The 16,557-nt window shown below is 43.3% G+C and overlaps 1 protein-coding gene across 1 annotated transcript in view; it reads right to left on the bottom strand.

Moving 5' to 3' along the window:
• Positions 1-7,825: 7,825 nt before the first annotated feature.
• FRMD7 (FERM domain containing 7) overlaps positions 7,826-16,557 on the bottom strand; it is a 762,724-nt gene continuing 753,992 nt past the window's right edge. Inside the window, exon 12 of the mRNA XM_069612841.1 lies at positions 7,826-12,763. Within this exon, the coding sequence (XP_069468942.1) occupies positions 11,702-12,763 (1,062 nt within the window). The 3' untranslated portion in view covers positions 7,826-11,701. The remainder of the gene's footprint in view (positions 12,764-16,557) is intronic.

Raw genomic sequence — 16,557 nt, 5'->3', positions numbered from 1 at the left:
TCTTGTTGGTGTTCATTGTCCAATATGGTTTTGAACTGTGTAAAGTTTCCATCTGTAAATGTACTTTCACTTGCATTGAAAGCATCTTCATAGGTGGCGTGGGTGCCTAATAAATCTTCTTCTTTTCTCCATGGTTTGAAAAGTTGCAGTAGGGCCATGTAGTACAGTTCTTTGTTTTTAGTTTTAAATGACAATTTCATATGATTAATTAGGCTACGTTTGATAAGTTTCACCAGGCTGTCTTCACAACTTTCCACTCTGTATCTACTTTTTTTCAACTGGTTTAATGTTATTCTTGTATGAGAAGTTTTGGGCTATCTGGTGCAGGCACATGGCTTCTAAAGTAATACTCCTGTTCGGGTAGTTTGTGTCCAATAAATTGTTCTTCAAAATGTCCTGGCTGTTGGGATCGTTTTTGGCTATTGTTTGTATGTCTTCGTACGATTTCAGTACTCTTTTCTGAAAGCAGCAGGACCAATGCTTAGCCAGACTATGTTGTCAGATAACCCATATAAGGCAGTGCCGGTTAAATGGTCTGCGGCTTCGTAGCAGCCACATTCTCTATGGGACAGCATTTTTATGCCAAAGCTGTACAATTTTTGTGCCAGTGTTTTGTCAGATGATATGTCATCCCAGAGGTCTTTGAGCTCTGTTTTCTCTGCTTTGGTTAAGTAGGCTGTGACATATCATGCAACTGCATTGGAATTGTCTGCAATGTACTGTACATCAACATTGGTATTCGATAGGAGGGCAATTATTGCAGTGTAATCATTGATGTACTTTGATGCTTCGCTCCTTTTTATGCAGTATGTGGTCTTAGGAGATTTCCCTTTCACACTGTGTTGAACCGAAGACATGAAGCTGTTTACTTGCTCTGTTGCTTAAACTGGTCTAGGGAAACCAAAGCGGCATTTCGTGTAGTATTTGCGCCGACAATACTTGCCACACTTGTGTCTTTGGAATTGCACATTTGTGCGTGTAGGTCACTTTGTGTACATTCTGAAGGGATTTCGCAAGAGACATATTTGTGAATGAACTGCAAAACAGTTTCATCACTCTCCTCCCCAAATTTAGGAGCATTTTTAATCTACAAAAGCATGTGGAGGTGTGATGCTCCTCTGGCTTGATATTATTTTCTCCAAAAGAAATGTTCCACTTCTCCGAGGTGAGGAAGTGCTTTATTACAAATGAAGTGCAGCATGGCAAGGAAGCGATGATGGAAGTACCGTGAAACATTTACAGGATCAAAAGAGCAAAGTTCTCCTGGTGTTTTCATGTCTACACCTGTTTTGTTTTTGTTTGCTATGCTTAGCAAAGTGCGCACCTCTTCCCATGCATACTCTGCACAACTTAAAGTGAACAACTTTGAAGTAGCTGTATAGCAGACATGTTTTGAAAATGGGAACCTGTTTTCAATGTGTGTGCAACACCATAACATAGCGTTGCCAGTTCACTTTCAAAAAGGAGGTGGAATATGTACTCCACGTTCTGTCTAAATCTAGGGTCTTCAGAATACATTTTTAAACAGTGCTATTCTGATGCTGTTATTTGTGTGCATCTTTCAACATATCTTCCAACTTTTCCAGTCAGGAAGAGAAGAGGAAATGCTCGTGCTTCCACACTTTTTTCCCATATACTGATTGGCGCGCCTTTGGCTTGCCGCAGTTGATATGTTTCTAGTGCATCCTCTATAGTGTCTTTGGAATGCAGTGGGTGAATTGTATATTGATCTAAAATATTGGAGGCTATAGTAGGATCTAGACGTTCAAATTGGCCAGTTGTTGAGGAGTCCCAAATTATTTCTGTGGTTTCTCTCAGGTTTTTTTCAACGTTTATTTCCTTGTAGTATTCATTGTTTTTTTTTTAAGGTATGGCTTTCCTATCTTTGTTTAAGTCCACTAGTTGCTGCCAAATATTTTTGTCTTTTGTAGGCACACCATTTACCAGGATAATCAAAGATTCTTGTATTGGCCTTTGCACCCGTGGAGTGTCTACATTTTCTTTCAGATCTAATGGTAAATAGACTACTTTCCCACAAATGCCTCTCAGTAATGGGTGCACTGTTTGGATTATAATGCTCTCATATAAATTAATCTGCTTCAGTGCATTTGGCAGTGGAAATACTTCCAAAGTATTACTGATCACCCATGAAGGCCTTTGGTTATTGTCAAATTTTGCAGTGCAGTATGTGCACAGTATGGGGGTGTAAGTAATTGCACATGTGTTTTCAGCTATAAGGTACAGAGCTAATTGAAACCATTGGGATTCCTCATTGTCTTCTATTTTCTGCATTATATCTATAGTTTTGTTGCTCTTTCTATAGAAAGTTCTATGATAACACACACATACTTGGTTTGGCATTTCAGCAGATGTGCTTTTGAACTTTGTATTTCTTTTTTGTATGTGTGACATAAAAAGTTGACATTTCCAATGTTGTCAGTACTGTTGTCTGAAAATGCTGGAGTTTGTAAGTGCTCTTCAGTTCCACATTATTTCCTTTGGATGTGCTCTATTTCTTCAAGCACTTGTTTGGCTGTACCGTGTAGGAGAATATCATTTAAATGTTGTAGTGCTAAAGCTGGACTTTTTTTGCATAGTACAGTTTGTAAACTAGATTTCTGACAGTTGAATGGTGGGTTGCTAACATTTTTATACGGTGGAAGGTGCTTTTGCAAGCAGGTCCAGAAATACAGGCTAAGTAATGTCCTCGTATTCCTGTATAGTTGCGCACTGGACAGGTGTCCATAGTTTGTCTATGTTCATTTTTCTTTTCTCGTTGCCTTTCACATAGTGATTGAGGAACTGCTGCAAATATTTGGTTAAGAATTGGCGAATGTTACACATTGATGTGCAATACCATTTGTAGGTGAGGTGTGTGTTAGTTTGGTGGAGAGTAACATTTAAGTCTGATGGGGATATTTCTAAAACCAGTGTTTCATCTTTCATTATGGTATTGTACATCTTTTCATACCCTCGTCCACTCCGATGTAAGGCAATTTGGTTTGTTTGATCTTGTTTGTATGATTCTTCATTGAAGTATGGCTCTGTGTTGGTGGTGTGACTCCACTCACCTGTACGCCAAAGGTATCTATGCTGATATTGTGTTTGTTTCGAAATACTGCTTGTAGTTTACCAATTAATGCTATTAGCGGTTTCATTCTGTTTAAACTTACTATAAACAATTCCCGTTTCACAATAATTGCACTGTCAACAAGAGCTTCCAGGATTTATATTCTGCGGTAGGTTTTGAGGGTTGAGTGTGATTTCTCGCCTCTATTTCTAAGGTTCTGAGGGACTCTGTGGTGGAACATTTTTTGTAAAAGTAATTTTTTGGAATGCTTCCTTGTGGTTATATTAGCATTTGTACGTGGTCTGTTAGTAGTAGTGGGAGTTGCACTCTTTTAGTGTTTTTCTTTTCATTGTGACATTTTACCAGACAAATTACACTTTCCCTACTGGTAGGTGTATCTATTTTGGTTAATGACTGTATTAGCTCTTCTCTTTCAACTTTCTGTTCTGCTTGCATTGGATGGCTACTTTCTATGCTTTCAGGTTGCATGGCTCTATTTCTCCGCTGCTTTCTACAGAGTTGCAGTTTGGTAGGCATTGTGTAGTAGCTGTTGGAGAAGAAAGTGAAGTGGGGGTGTGCAGATTTTCACATGTATATGTGTGCAATGTGCATGAGTGGTTCAATATGAGGTTAGGCATATAAAAGGCAGTGTGTCACTGTGTAGTGGCCTTTAACCTTCGGTTGGGGTCAGTATCTTACTATGTGGGGATTAGTCTAATGGTTGCCACATAATAAACACTGAGCACCTGTTGAGGTGGCATGAGTAACAATGAAGTACATACTGGTGGCTTGCTGCAAATCTATATTCTAAAATACAAGAATGGTGCACAGTAAGATGTAAAACACTATGATGGTAGTGTACTTACTTTGTTGCTTGGTGCAAGTAGGTTTATTGCAGGATGTATTTTGAAGTGCACATTTCAGTTGCTTTTGGGAGAGAGATGGGTACTGCACCTTTATGAGAAGATGGTAAGAAAATATGTTGGTTAATGGCATAGTCATCGCATTTGTACAATACATTCTTTAAAAGTGTAGGGGGATGTCTTGGCAGGAAGAGAAAATGTGCGTGTATAAATGGATGCCTTACTATATGAATGGGGACTTGGTAGCATAAACATGTTTATTGAAGGGGTAGGTGGGTTATTTGCAAGTATATTGTATGACATCCTATTTAGCAAGTTGTGTGTATTAGCGTAAAACTAATCACTTTGAGAATGGAGTACTTCTCATGGTGGAAGGATGACAAAAAGGTTTGGAAAGATGTACTGACTGCAAAGCAGAATATTTGTGTATGTGCATGTACTTTTGTAAATAAAAATGCTTGCTATATGAATGGAGCCATTGTTTCTGTTCTTTAATTTCCTTATGCACATTTATGAATGGTACTGTTGTCAATGGACACATAAAACATTTATTTTTCAAGAAATGTTGCAAACTATCAAGTGTGAAAGGTAAGTGGCAGGAAACGTTTGTCATGCATGCAATGTATGGACTTGGCTTAGCTTGGTGGGATACGCTGACTGGTCCTTTTCTGTGCGATTTTCGCAGATTTCATAGGAGCTGCGTTAATGGGGGAAAGCATCGTAAAATTGACGGAACGAAAGAACAGAGTAACCGTTTCCATATAACAATGGTTGCTATGGGCAAATGCCAACTTTGCCACCACTTACTACTGTAGGAGTCATTTCATGGGAGGTGATGGGAGAAATAACAGTATGCATTTTCAGTAAATTATGAAGGTTCAGTGCCAGGTACCGTGTTTTGCGTCGGACGTATAACACAGTTGCAAATGTATGTACATAAAGTAGTGATATCTTCAGGACATGCTGCTGGGTGGCGATGCCGATGAATGTGGTTGCACAACTCGTAGATCGTTTTACAATACTTTCCAGTGCAGGTGCTTTTTATTCACCGGACACTTAATCACTGCGTGTTTAACAGTTAGAATAGACTGTTCAACAGAAATGATAGTGTTAAATGCAGAATTCTTGGTGGATGCATCTTTCACCATTTAACAGTAGCCAATGAGGGTGTGCTGGAAACACAGTACTGGAAAGGGGAGAAGGACTTCCTTTGCTTTACTGGGGCGTGGCCCTCGCGGTAGTTGGGAAAGCGCAAATGCCACATGCTGTGCTTCTTAATATGCTTGCCATGGAAATGGGACTATGGATTATCCAATCAGGTCTATGTCTGCTTCTCTGTTCCATGCTGGGATGTTCTTTTGTGCCCATGAGAACCTTAGTGCTTCTAATCTGATGTTTGTCAGTGCAGTTGATATTTTTTTTTCCCTGTATTGAAAATAGTTTTGTGTAGTAGTAGTAGTTAGTAGTTTGCAGAAGCTCGGGTAATAAAGTAAGGAGGAAAAGCAGAGAGCAATCCTCAACAAATACAAAACAACAAGGTGTTTCTTTACAAGTCGCTTTACGGAAAAAAAAATTCACAACTACCAACAAAGAGGTGATAATCTATCCTGCTTCAAATGTGCTTGTGCACTCCCAACCCCACACAGGACCATATGTTTGCGAAAGCCGCGGCATTTCAAGGTGCACATGTGCTACAGCTGGGTCTTTCCATGGTAGCTGGCATGGAAATGGGACTGTGTGCGATTTGGGATTGGTCAATTACATTTCTTGAGCATGGTGTGTAACAACAGATTGTGCAAGAAGGTGTGTTTGCACATGGCTATGGGTATGGGAGTGCCATTTTGTAGGCGGACTATATGGCTTTTGGGCGACTCCTGGATACATTTGTTAAAGGTTTACGGTAAATGCTGTGCACTGGCTCCACACCTTGGGTTCCATAATGTCGATGTCCACTGGTACGGAATATGTGCGATGAAGTGGCTGCATGTGGGTCCTCTTTGTGCCAGTTTGTTGATGCTTGATCATCCAGACATTATTGTTCATTGTGGAGGGAACAGTTTAGGACATGTTAGCGGCATCTCACTGCAGTTTGCGATGAAGGAGACATTTCGGCAACTTATGGCAATGTTTCGAAAGTCGCACTTTATTTTATCTCGCATTGCCCAGAGACAGATGTGGCTGCATTCTTCCTTGTGTGGCCCACAAATTGAGAAAGCGCGGCGCAATGTGAACAAGGCTGTTTGCACCTTTTTGCGAGATGTTGGCATGTTCTCCTTCCACAATGACAACATTACATTTCGTAGTAGCAACATTTTTTGGTCAGATGGAGTTCATCTGACTGATGCTGGCAATTTCTGCGTAAGATCCAAAATGCAGTGCAGCGCTTCTTGCACATTTAGCAAGCATTTCCCCAGTGGTTGTTCACCACTTCCAACCTTATACACACAAACAGCACAGAAAGTCTCTTTTCAGAGCCACCACTTCATTTTGGGAATGCGTACAATGTTTTTGCCAGAGTCGCGCCGCCCATTGTTCACCACCCTATACGCGATGCTTATAGGCTGCAGCACCGCCTGCATGCTTTTATTGAAAATCTATTTTAGAACAGTGCAAGGTGACTCTGAAAAGAGCCTTTTTGGCTTCCCCCAACCCCTTCTGGTTGTGTTGCATTTTTCCTGTTCTTCTAACACACGCCACAGAAGGAAAGGAAAGGAAGGGAGGTTTGGCAAAGGGTGCATTTCTCCTGGTTAGCATGAGATTTGGTTGGTAAATAGTTCCACACCCTCCACTAACGCTGGCTGCAGGCAATGGGGAATCGCTCTACTCTATCCTCGTTTCTTTCTTGATTTACATCTACCTTATTACGCCTGTTCCCTTGTTCAGGCCCCTCAGAAAGAGGTGATGGTGATGAGGGTGTGGGTGCTGCTGAGTCAGAGGTAGTAAGAGCAGTCCTGGTCACCATTACTTGGAAAGGTACTTTCCAGGCATAGAATCGGTCACAAAGCAATTTCTGCATGAAGCAATGTGCACAGCTGCTCTGTTCTGGAAAGTCAAACAGGGATTGCAGCGCAGCTGGGGATGTGGCATTTTATAGGACTGGTGTGGAGCATGTGCAACAAGAAAGTGGCCCTAAATCTTTCCCAAAAACAAGTAGATGGAGAAGGGAGAGTGTAGGACCTCTGTAAGGGTGCACTTTAACTGTAACACTCTATACATTGTAGAAAATAGTATTTTTTAAATGTGCACGGGCCCGGATCGTGTCTTCCCAATAAGGGCCCACACACAGCGTGTTTCTGTTCCCATGGTGATGTCGCAATTGTTCTGCATTGGAACGGCTGTCCGCAGGACGCATATTGGCCGGAATACTTTGTGCCCATGTGCATAGGTGTCGGATGCCCTTGGCATCCCCGGAATAATTAAAAGTATGGCACAGGTGCCTCAAACATTTCAAAACAAACTGAATGTGTGAATGGTACAGTAGATGGGATGTTCACGTGCAAAGGTATCCGCAGAACGTGGGTGAGCACTTCCACCTACTAAAAGTACATCACACGTTTCTTCACATATCTTGGCCAGGGGTGGTGTTACCAGGCGGCAGAGGAAGAGATACGCATGTGCAAAGTTGTGCGACCGACAAACGTACGCTCCTACATCTGCTTACAGGCGGTTGTGTGGATGCAGACTTGCGGCCCGTAATGGCATCCTACGGATGCTTCCATTGTGATTGCGCATAGGCCGGCCAGGTGCGGTGGTCGTACGACTCCTCCATTTCCTTCACTTGCGATCATCCCCACCAGTACTGTGCCCTTCATAGTTATAATGGGCTTGTTAAAACAAAGCAAAAAGCACATATAAATTCAGCAACTTTTTATATATAAATCTTTATTTCCACACATTCATAGCCACTTTTAGAAAAGGGAAGGGGGAACAGAAATGGATATATATACTGGGGATTTCAACATTTCTACAAGTTGGTCGTAAGGGGAGGAAGGGATTCAGGTCTCATCGAAGCATCTCTCATGATACAGAATTTCGGGGATGGGATTCTGGAAAATGGGGAAGGGGGCATGTGTAGGTAGGGCAGTGGTATTTTATTTTGTCCATAATATGTCCTTGTACGAAATCTTTCAAGGTTCAACATTGTTCACCAAGTGCCCTCCCACTCACGAAACTGCTTTTTCCCCTCCCTAGTCCTTTCCCATTCACCCCCAAGACTTGTGGTTGTGTTTGATGCAATTGCATTCCTGATCAGGTTTTCTTTCATAACCTGTTTTTTTTTGTGTGCACCCACCAAGATGTAGAGAAGCACATTCTACAGCAGTATCCTTTTCACACTAGCCTTCACAAGGCAAAGGGCCAAAACATTACATGTCTAATTGACCTTCTAGGAGGGCAATGCTGAGGATGTGACCAACAGCCTGAATAGTTTTCTATATGCAATTGTCCAGCGGGTGACTGCCTGCGTTTCCTGTCCCAGGCTTGGGTTTGGGTGGGCATTGTGGGCAGAAGGCTTAGTGGAGATGGACACGCAGTTGACTATGTCTAAACATACCAGCATTCAGTAGGTTTGCACATGCTATGACTGACACTACCCCATTCCTTCATACCTCTCTGAGGTTTCTTTGGGGTCCTCTAGCCTTTGGCCATGGCGACTGTACATGTTGCACCAATAGGTTTCATGGGGGCCCAATAGCAATGGCCTTGGGCACAGAGCTCCATTACATCCTGCCTAGGAAATAGGATCACTGCAGGTGTAAAATTACTTCTTTTTTTCACTCTCTCTCCATTACTGCAATATTCCTCATATATTCCGCAGATAATGGCTGCAAACTACACATACAGCGGAATTGAACTACCCATGCCTGTGGACAAACTCTTGCCTGTCCTCATGAGCACTCACCAAGTGCCCCCTTCTCTTTTCATGGTCCCTCCATGCCCCTCAATTGTTTCTTTACTCCCAGGTCCTCTCCTAGCCGTTACCTCCTATCACTGTTTGGTTAGTGTCACGCATTGAGGTGGACTTGATTGGAATGCGAGTGCTGAATTTCAGGGGATGTTGCATTACATCTGATCACCTTAACACTCTTTAACAAATGTTTTTGTACTAAATTTCAAGGGTTTTGCTATATCTTAGTTTCCTCAGGGGCGAATATGTTACATAGTTTCTTGAGGTCCCGCTAGCTATGGCCTTAGGCAGTGGCCGCAGTCCGTGTTGCAACAATATCTTTCTTTTGGGTCCACTAGCCGTGCCATGTCAAAATACAACTTTGTTACCAAACACCCATTGCCCCCTGCCGAATATATGTAGACACAGCAAATGTTAAACCTTTTGGGTTCCAACTCCTTATCCAGGCAATAAGTTCACAGTAATAATTTCCAGTAATGGAAATTCCTGAGGCAGAGTAGCGGTTCAATGATTCACATAACGGGCAAAATTGTTCAGAATTAAAAAGTATTAGACGTCCTTGCAAGCACTCAACATGTGCCCCCCCTTCTTTTTTCCAGGCCCCCACACTCCACTCAGTTGCTTTCCCCCCTCCCTAACCGTCTCCCATTAGCCCCACTCACTCATCACTTTCTGTGACGCACACTGTTTTCTGAGCGCTTCTTTCAGTATTGCAGCTGTAATCTTCTACTGATAGACCAAACATATAACCGTATGTGGCTCACCAACCCACCCCAAATCCCCAACATCACAAGGTATCTTCTGTCCCGCTCCCAACCTCTAGCCTGATGTGATTGCTTTTGGTATTTGTATATCACCTATGGGCAGGCCATCTAAGCGCTGAAATTCAAAACAATTAGGGCTCTATTCTCATTTAGGTGTTAAGTACCGAAAAGGACGTTAAAAGGCTTCCTGACCTTTTCGGTACTTAAGACCTATTCTGAAGTTGGCGCGTTCCTCCGAAGACAGAAGGAATGCGCCAATTTCATAATATATGTGGCGGTCGCTGGGATGGGTTGGAAACCAACCTAGCAACCGCCACATTGGGAAGCTGGCTTTTTGGAAGCCTATTTTTGTGGCACTCCACCAGTTTAATATGTGCGCTAAACATGCACACAAATACAGTACCCTTTTGATGTTGTTAAACTGGAGGAGTGCAACAAGACGCCTTGTTTGGTGTAAATGAAAGTGTTCATATACTCCAGTGTGTTGTATATGGACACTTTCATGTACACCAAAGCAAGCAGCATCAACGTTACATTGAAGCTGGTGTACACGAATGTGTTCATATACAACATACGGGTGTATTTGAACACTTCCATGTACACCAAACCTAGCAGCTTCAACGTTGCACAGTGCAGATGAGTGAACTCTGGATTTTGTAGAACCCACAGGAGTGGAGTAATTAATGCTTTTGTGCTTCGGAACCCTCCTGCAGAAAACTGCAATAAACATAGTGTAGGGGCAAGAATCGGTGCTCCTGTAACCCATGACAAGGTCCTCATTAAGAGGTCACCAACTGTGACCCCATAATTCCTCCTGTGGCTTTAATGCTGCACCTCTGTGATGTTTAACGTTATGTATTAGTTATACAATTAGTGTACGTTTGTGTATCGGCTCTCTATGATTAATCACGTCCACAGACTTACTGTGAGGTGGTAAGAGTCTAAGATAACGGTGGGACGATAATCTTTGATGTCACAGGTTCACAAGTGGCGTGTGCGGCCACTTCTACTACCCTGGTGATTTTGGTAACGTGACGCCAGGGGCGAGGGTAAAAAAGACAGCAAAGGCGCATGTCTACGATTATAATATTACCAGAACTAAAGGTTCTAATAAGAAAATAAGAAAATCAAGCCAGGCTTCAGAAGGAACATTGGAAAACATATTGTGCATAAATGACGCAGGGATTGAAAGAAGTATTTGTAGAGCAGAAGCTGACAGCAGCTCCTGTGTATCTGGCATTACCCAGTAATCCGGGTTTACCTCTGGGGAGCTAGTATTTAGCGACCTTCAAAATCCAAGTTCTATATTAGCGCTAAACTATAATGTTTTGACTTTTATATATATATATGGGTCATTATGATTTAAATACTTTCCTTCTAGATGTGTCCAACATATTTCCAAATACCCAGAATTCATGTCACCTGGTATGTCACCAGTTGGCCTGGGGAGTTGAACGTAGCCAGTCTATTCTAGGCTATAAGCAGGAGCATAATAGCTCCCAGCTCCTGACATTGTCGAATCCTGGTTGGAGAGTGCACGCAGGAGAGCAGCACATCATTTGAAGAATTCTAGAGACTCATGTAAGGTAAGCCAGCAGGTCTGTGTAACAAGGTGTCACAGGGGTGGGCAGGATGTGCCTGGTGGTGCTTACCGTTGTCAACTTCTTCGCCTTTGACCAGTTGAGCTGGGACACGATTGTCCACAACATTGCAAAGACAAATGCAGTGCTCTTTATTAGTGCCCATTGGAATATTGTTCTCATACCAACAAAAAACATTATGCTTTTAAGCCTAATGTTTTTCAATCGTTTAAAAGTCCTTAATGACTCTATAATCTTAATGTATTCTTTTTCAAATCCAATATAAAATGCAGTATATTATCATTTCCAATTTTAGCGCCTGTTCTTGTGTGTTGCCTTAATATGTTAATGCATTACTGAGCTAATACATTTCAAAGGTCTTTGCTACAGCCATGAAAATGGGAGAACATGTATGTCCTCAGCTGGGTTTTTCCTTGTATCTTGTACCCATGTTTCATTTTTGAATAGCCAAAGAGTTGCCATGATGGTGCCAATGAGTGTGCATTTTAAAGCAAGTACTAGGTTACATAGTAATGTGAGGAAGTCCTGCAAGACCTTTCTTCAGTGCAAGCTGCATTGAGGGGAACATCTTCACCATCTCCACCCAACTGAAGGCTACCAGAGGAGAGACGGACCCTGCCTATGGGAGACCTTACATTTTTACCAAACAGAGAATAGTAATAGGGGTTCAGGACTTCTGACTCTGAATCGCTCGACTCCGTCCCACTGTAAACGTATCTCTCCGTGGCCCTTGGAGCACCCGGGACATCAGTTGGAAGCGTAAGCATTTGTTTTGCCAAAGCATACCTTGCAATGCTTTGCCTTCTGCTCAGTGGTGGATAATACCCCAAGGGTCTGAACTCTGAACCAGAAGGATGAGCAATGGATTTCATATCAGACTGACTCCAGGATCGTTTGGCCTGTTGCCCTTGAATATCTGGGGGATCCGGGTAAATGGCACTGCTTCTATGGTCTGGTTCTGTGTACATGCTGTTGCCACTACAATTGTTTGTCCTGAATCGGTCTGGCCACTGGCACTCATTCATCTTGCCCACATTGTCTGCTTTGTAAGAAGGAATTGGTGGGTAGCTTGTCAATTTCAATATTTCATCAACCATCACTGTTGTGCGTTTTGGTGCCTGGGGTGGCCGGTCAAGGTAAAACAATACTGGTGAGGGAGTTGCATCCTGCTGGTTTTTTACAGTGGTTCGCTTGCACTGGCCATCAGTATATGTTTGCTGGGGAATAGTCACCTCTTTCATGGTGCCCACCGAAGAACATTTTCTGTGCCCTTCACGCCTGTTATTGACTTGAGAAGTGGAATGCATCTTCCGCTGTTCGTGCCCCACAACCGTGGCATAGTCGGGGTCCGGGTAAATAAAAGCAGGGATTGAGCTGTTGCTACTGGAGTGATGCAAAAAAGCAACCTCTGCTTCAGGTTTGGAGCGCTCGAGCTCAGATGCAAATGTTACTTCAACTGAAGAGTTCCTCCTCCTGCTGGCTATCATTGGCTCCCAGTACTCACTGTTCACGCTTCGGGAGCACCGTTTGGTGGTGTACACAAGTCTGAGATCATTAACCTGATAGGAAAGAAAGGAGAGCAGTATTAGTTGGGATCAACAGTAATGAAGGTCCAGCTATGAGATCATTAAATTTGATGCATTGACCATCACTAATTTCGACACTTAATATAGAGCGATCAGCCCACTTTCCTCATAGCAATTTCCCTAAAAGGCTGCTTTCATCGCAAGTTGGCTTGTTGGGGAACTACGCATGCATTTACTGTGCTTGGAGGAAGTGGGCTGATCGTGGCTGCGGCAGTGTCGGGCTACCGGCGCTATATAAAATAAAATACAAATACAAGGTGGGGGCTTGGGGAGGGGTAGGGGTGTAAATGTGTGTATGGGATACATATGTGTGTATGTCGGAGAGCAGGTCAGGGAACCGGGGTTGTCCCCCACTGAGCAGCCGACTGGACATGGGGGGAGAGAACAGGGGTTGCGCGGTATCCCCTGCATGATGAACGGGGCGAGGAAAACATGGTTCCCTGCAGTTCCAAAACTGGGACCAGACAACCGGGCTTCGATGAAATCGGCTTGCGGAGAAACACCATAGATTCATATAGAACATATATAGATGATTAGCATAGAGCCAAAAGTATGTTCATGTTCACACTGGCAACAAGGAAAAGTACAACACTAAAAACATATGTACTAATATCCTGTTTATCAGCAAATTATGGGGCGTATTATTTAGCATAAACAATGAGGTAACTGATGGCCCCAGAACAGAATTACAGTGATAATTGGATTTCCGAGAGAGAAGAGAAACATTGTTGCTTTTGGGGGGTTTTAAGAGCACCATGCTTAGCAATCTGTCATAAGTAATTCGCAACTGAACGATTGGTGGACTTCATTTGTAGCATGCTTTCGAGATATTCTGAATTAATTCAGAGCAGTTTGATGTAATAATATATAAGTTGCATGTAAACAAGTGGTATGACCAATAATTCTGCCGCCTGCACCACAGTTAGGTAAATCCATCTGTCAGTCTAGAAAAGTAGACACCCCTTGAACAGAAGGCAATGCAGGATAATTGGTTGGCCGAAGACCAACCGCCTCATTTAAAGTATAAAGAATATATGCCCATTACTTATTACGTAGCTATTAGTTCAACTAGAGTGAGGCCATTTTAAGGTAACAAGAATCACCATTTTGTTTTCTTTATGCTTCTCTTTAACATCGCCACTTTTGCCTCATGTAAAACTGCTTTGCTGTAGATATTATTCCGCTTCAATGGTCCAAGGTTATTAAAGACATGTTGAAACATTGTGCAAGGAGCCAGACAGAAAAGCCTGTTTTCCTCCTTCACATATCCTTGGAAGCAGGGAGCAAGGCATTCTTATCAGTACACGGATGCTAGTGAGTCTCCTAAAAAACTAATATTAAAGGGTTTGAATTATGTTCTTCTTTACGGCCCCCCCTCTGAGCGCTGTGAGCCCCCGGAGAGCAAGCTGACCTCTAGAGTGTGAATCAAAACCAGGAGATAGTAAGGCCTGGAATGTGCCAGTCCCCCTACGCGCAGCTTGTCCATGAAAACAGAAGTGCTGTGTTCTCACAAATAAAGAATAGTGTCTGTAAATTCGAGATTGCAAACTGTTACTAAATATGGTGATCTAAAGTGTCATATTCGTCACCATGGTCAATCATCGCCTCCACTTTAAAGGGAATGAATTAGGGGCGGCATCGAATGTGTCAAATGTGTCATTACTGATTGTAAAATGCTCATTTTGTATATATGTAACTGATGTACGATTTTCGCTCTCTTGCGTCCCCCGAGGTCTCTTAGACACACGTCGCGGGGCGTGAGACCATTTGGCCAACTGAGACTATTTGTTTTTGCAATAAACCCTAGATTTTGGGAATACAACCTTGTGTCTGGCGTATCAGTTCGTGTGTGGTGATTGTGCCTTGTTTCCACATCTGAGGGTCCCTCAAGAGCCCCTTCACATCAAGAATACTTGCTGAGTGTGTTTACCAGGGAGTGGCAATCTGACCGTGTGCCGTATACTAAAAGTAAAGGGGTTCACTAAAACTCAAGTTATCATCGGTTTAATTAGATGAGTTAGCAATAATTCGTTTTTTTAAAAAATGTGCCGATAGCATCTGTATATTTCATTACATTCCATATCATATCAAAAAGAAAAATTAGTTGCCTAGCAAAGGAAGTCACTAATACTGTAACAGAAGAAATGCATAGCCGTGTTTCGCCCCTATGAGCTTTTTCATGGAATATCATGTTTGATAACCTGTGTTGCTCAGTGTCGTCTTGCTTCCTAGGCAAGCACATTGCCACTGAGCTAATGAATGGTAAGTGACATTTAACAAAAAAAATATATATTTTTTTTTAACAAATCACTCTTTTAGAAATGAAAATACATTTAATTGGCTTAGTACTGGTGATCGACTATGAGCCACTGCACTCTATGTATGGTACCTGTTATTTTAGCAGCTTTATTTAGCAAAGTTATTTCTATTATGATCATTGTTATAGGAGTCACACTTATAAAAATTCCATTGAAAGTTCTCAGTTGTGTACTGTGTTACCTTACATAGGTATAATGCCTTAGTAATGATAAATGTATAGTCAATGGCTGTTGGGCCTTTTATAAGATAAAGCTACACCATGATTGTTGTATCTGAATAAAGGGACGAGTCCCATTTAAGAGACAAACACACACACACACCAGGGCGGGAAGAGGGCGGAAGGGGAGGGACAATGGGAGGGACAGGCAGTTAAGTTTTGTAAGGGAGTAATGATGGTTGCAATGAATGAGGGCTCCGTGTATCATTGATGAAGGCGAATGACTGATTGAGGGATCTGAACCCTAACAACTGACGACGAAGTTGACGAGGACCCACGTCGTACAGCAGCACAGGAGGGTGGAAATAAAACACCCAGCAGGACAGGCTGTTTCCCAGCAGTAACGCAGACGAGGAGTAGGCAACGCTGCCTGCAGCAGTGTGGTAACGCGAAAGGAGGGGCAGGCGATGCCGCCTGCGGCAAACGGCCATAAATCACCAAGGGACTGAAGTTCCCAGTAACATAGTTATGAGAGTGTGAAGCGGTTGCCGACCGCAGTGGAGAAGACCGCCACCCACAGTGATGAGCCCAGCAGTGTGCGGCGACGCCGAAGGATCGAAGACCTGCAGCAACAAGAAGTTAAGATGCTCCCTGGATCGCGACCCAGCAGGAGAATTGGAACGTCGCGGGACCTCCGCGGAAGTCCTGCAGCAACAAGAGGTGAAGCTGCTCCCCGAACTGTGACCCAGCAGGAAGACTGGAACATTGCGGGACCTCAAGCCCGGCCACCGCAGAGCAATGCCGCCGGATCGCGGCACCAACCACCAGCGATAAGTAAGAGGCGGCAACGTGGGGGGAGAGCAGTGCAGGAGCACAGAGCCATGTGCAGACCCGCGCCCACCCAGGACACGCATCAGCTGGTAAAGCCTAGAGCGTATCACCATGCCCGCACCGCTACGCTCCCTGGCCCATATCACTACGCTCTCAGCCGCACATGTTCAGAGAGCAAATAGGATAACAAATACAAGCCTCAGTGACATCCAGCACGATCACACCAGTGAGTGGCATGCCCACAGAACACTCCTACCATAAGTCACACCCCAAAGTGACTGGAGAAGGCCAAGCACGCTGGCAAGCAGCAAAGGAGCCACAAGCCTCCTCCACTACCAAGCCACCACATCCTGCATCAACGTGCAACATAGACATTGAAGGTCCATTTGAATACCGCCAATAGCTCCAATCTACCGCAGAGCCAACACACCACCTAAATTACAACCATGACTGACCCAGC

The sequence above is a fragment of the Ambystoma mexicanum genome, chromosome 5p, assembly GCF_040938575.1.
Source record: "Ambystoma mexicanum isolate Mex_15411 chromosome 5p, UKY_AmexF1_1, whole genome shotgun sequence".
Lineage (NCBI taxonomy): Eukaryota > Metazoa > Chordata > Amphibia > Caudata > Ambystomatidae > Ambystoma > Ambystoma mexicanum.
Note: the sequence above shows the minus strand (reverse complement) of the source record. Positions and strands in the feature narration are given on the sequence as shown.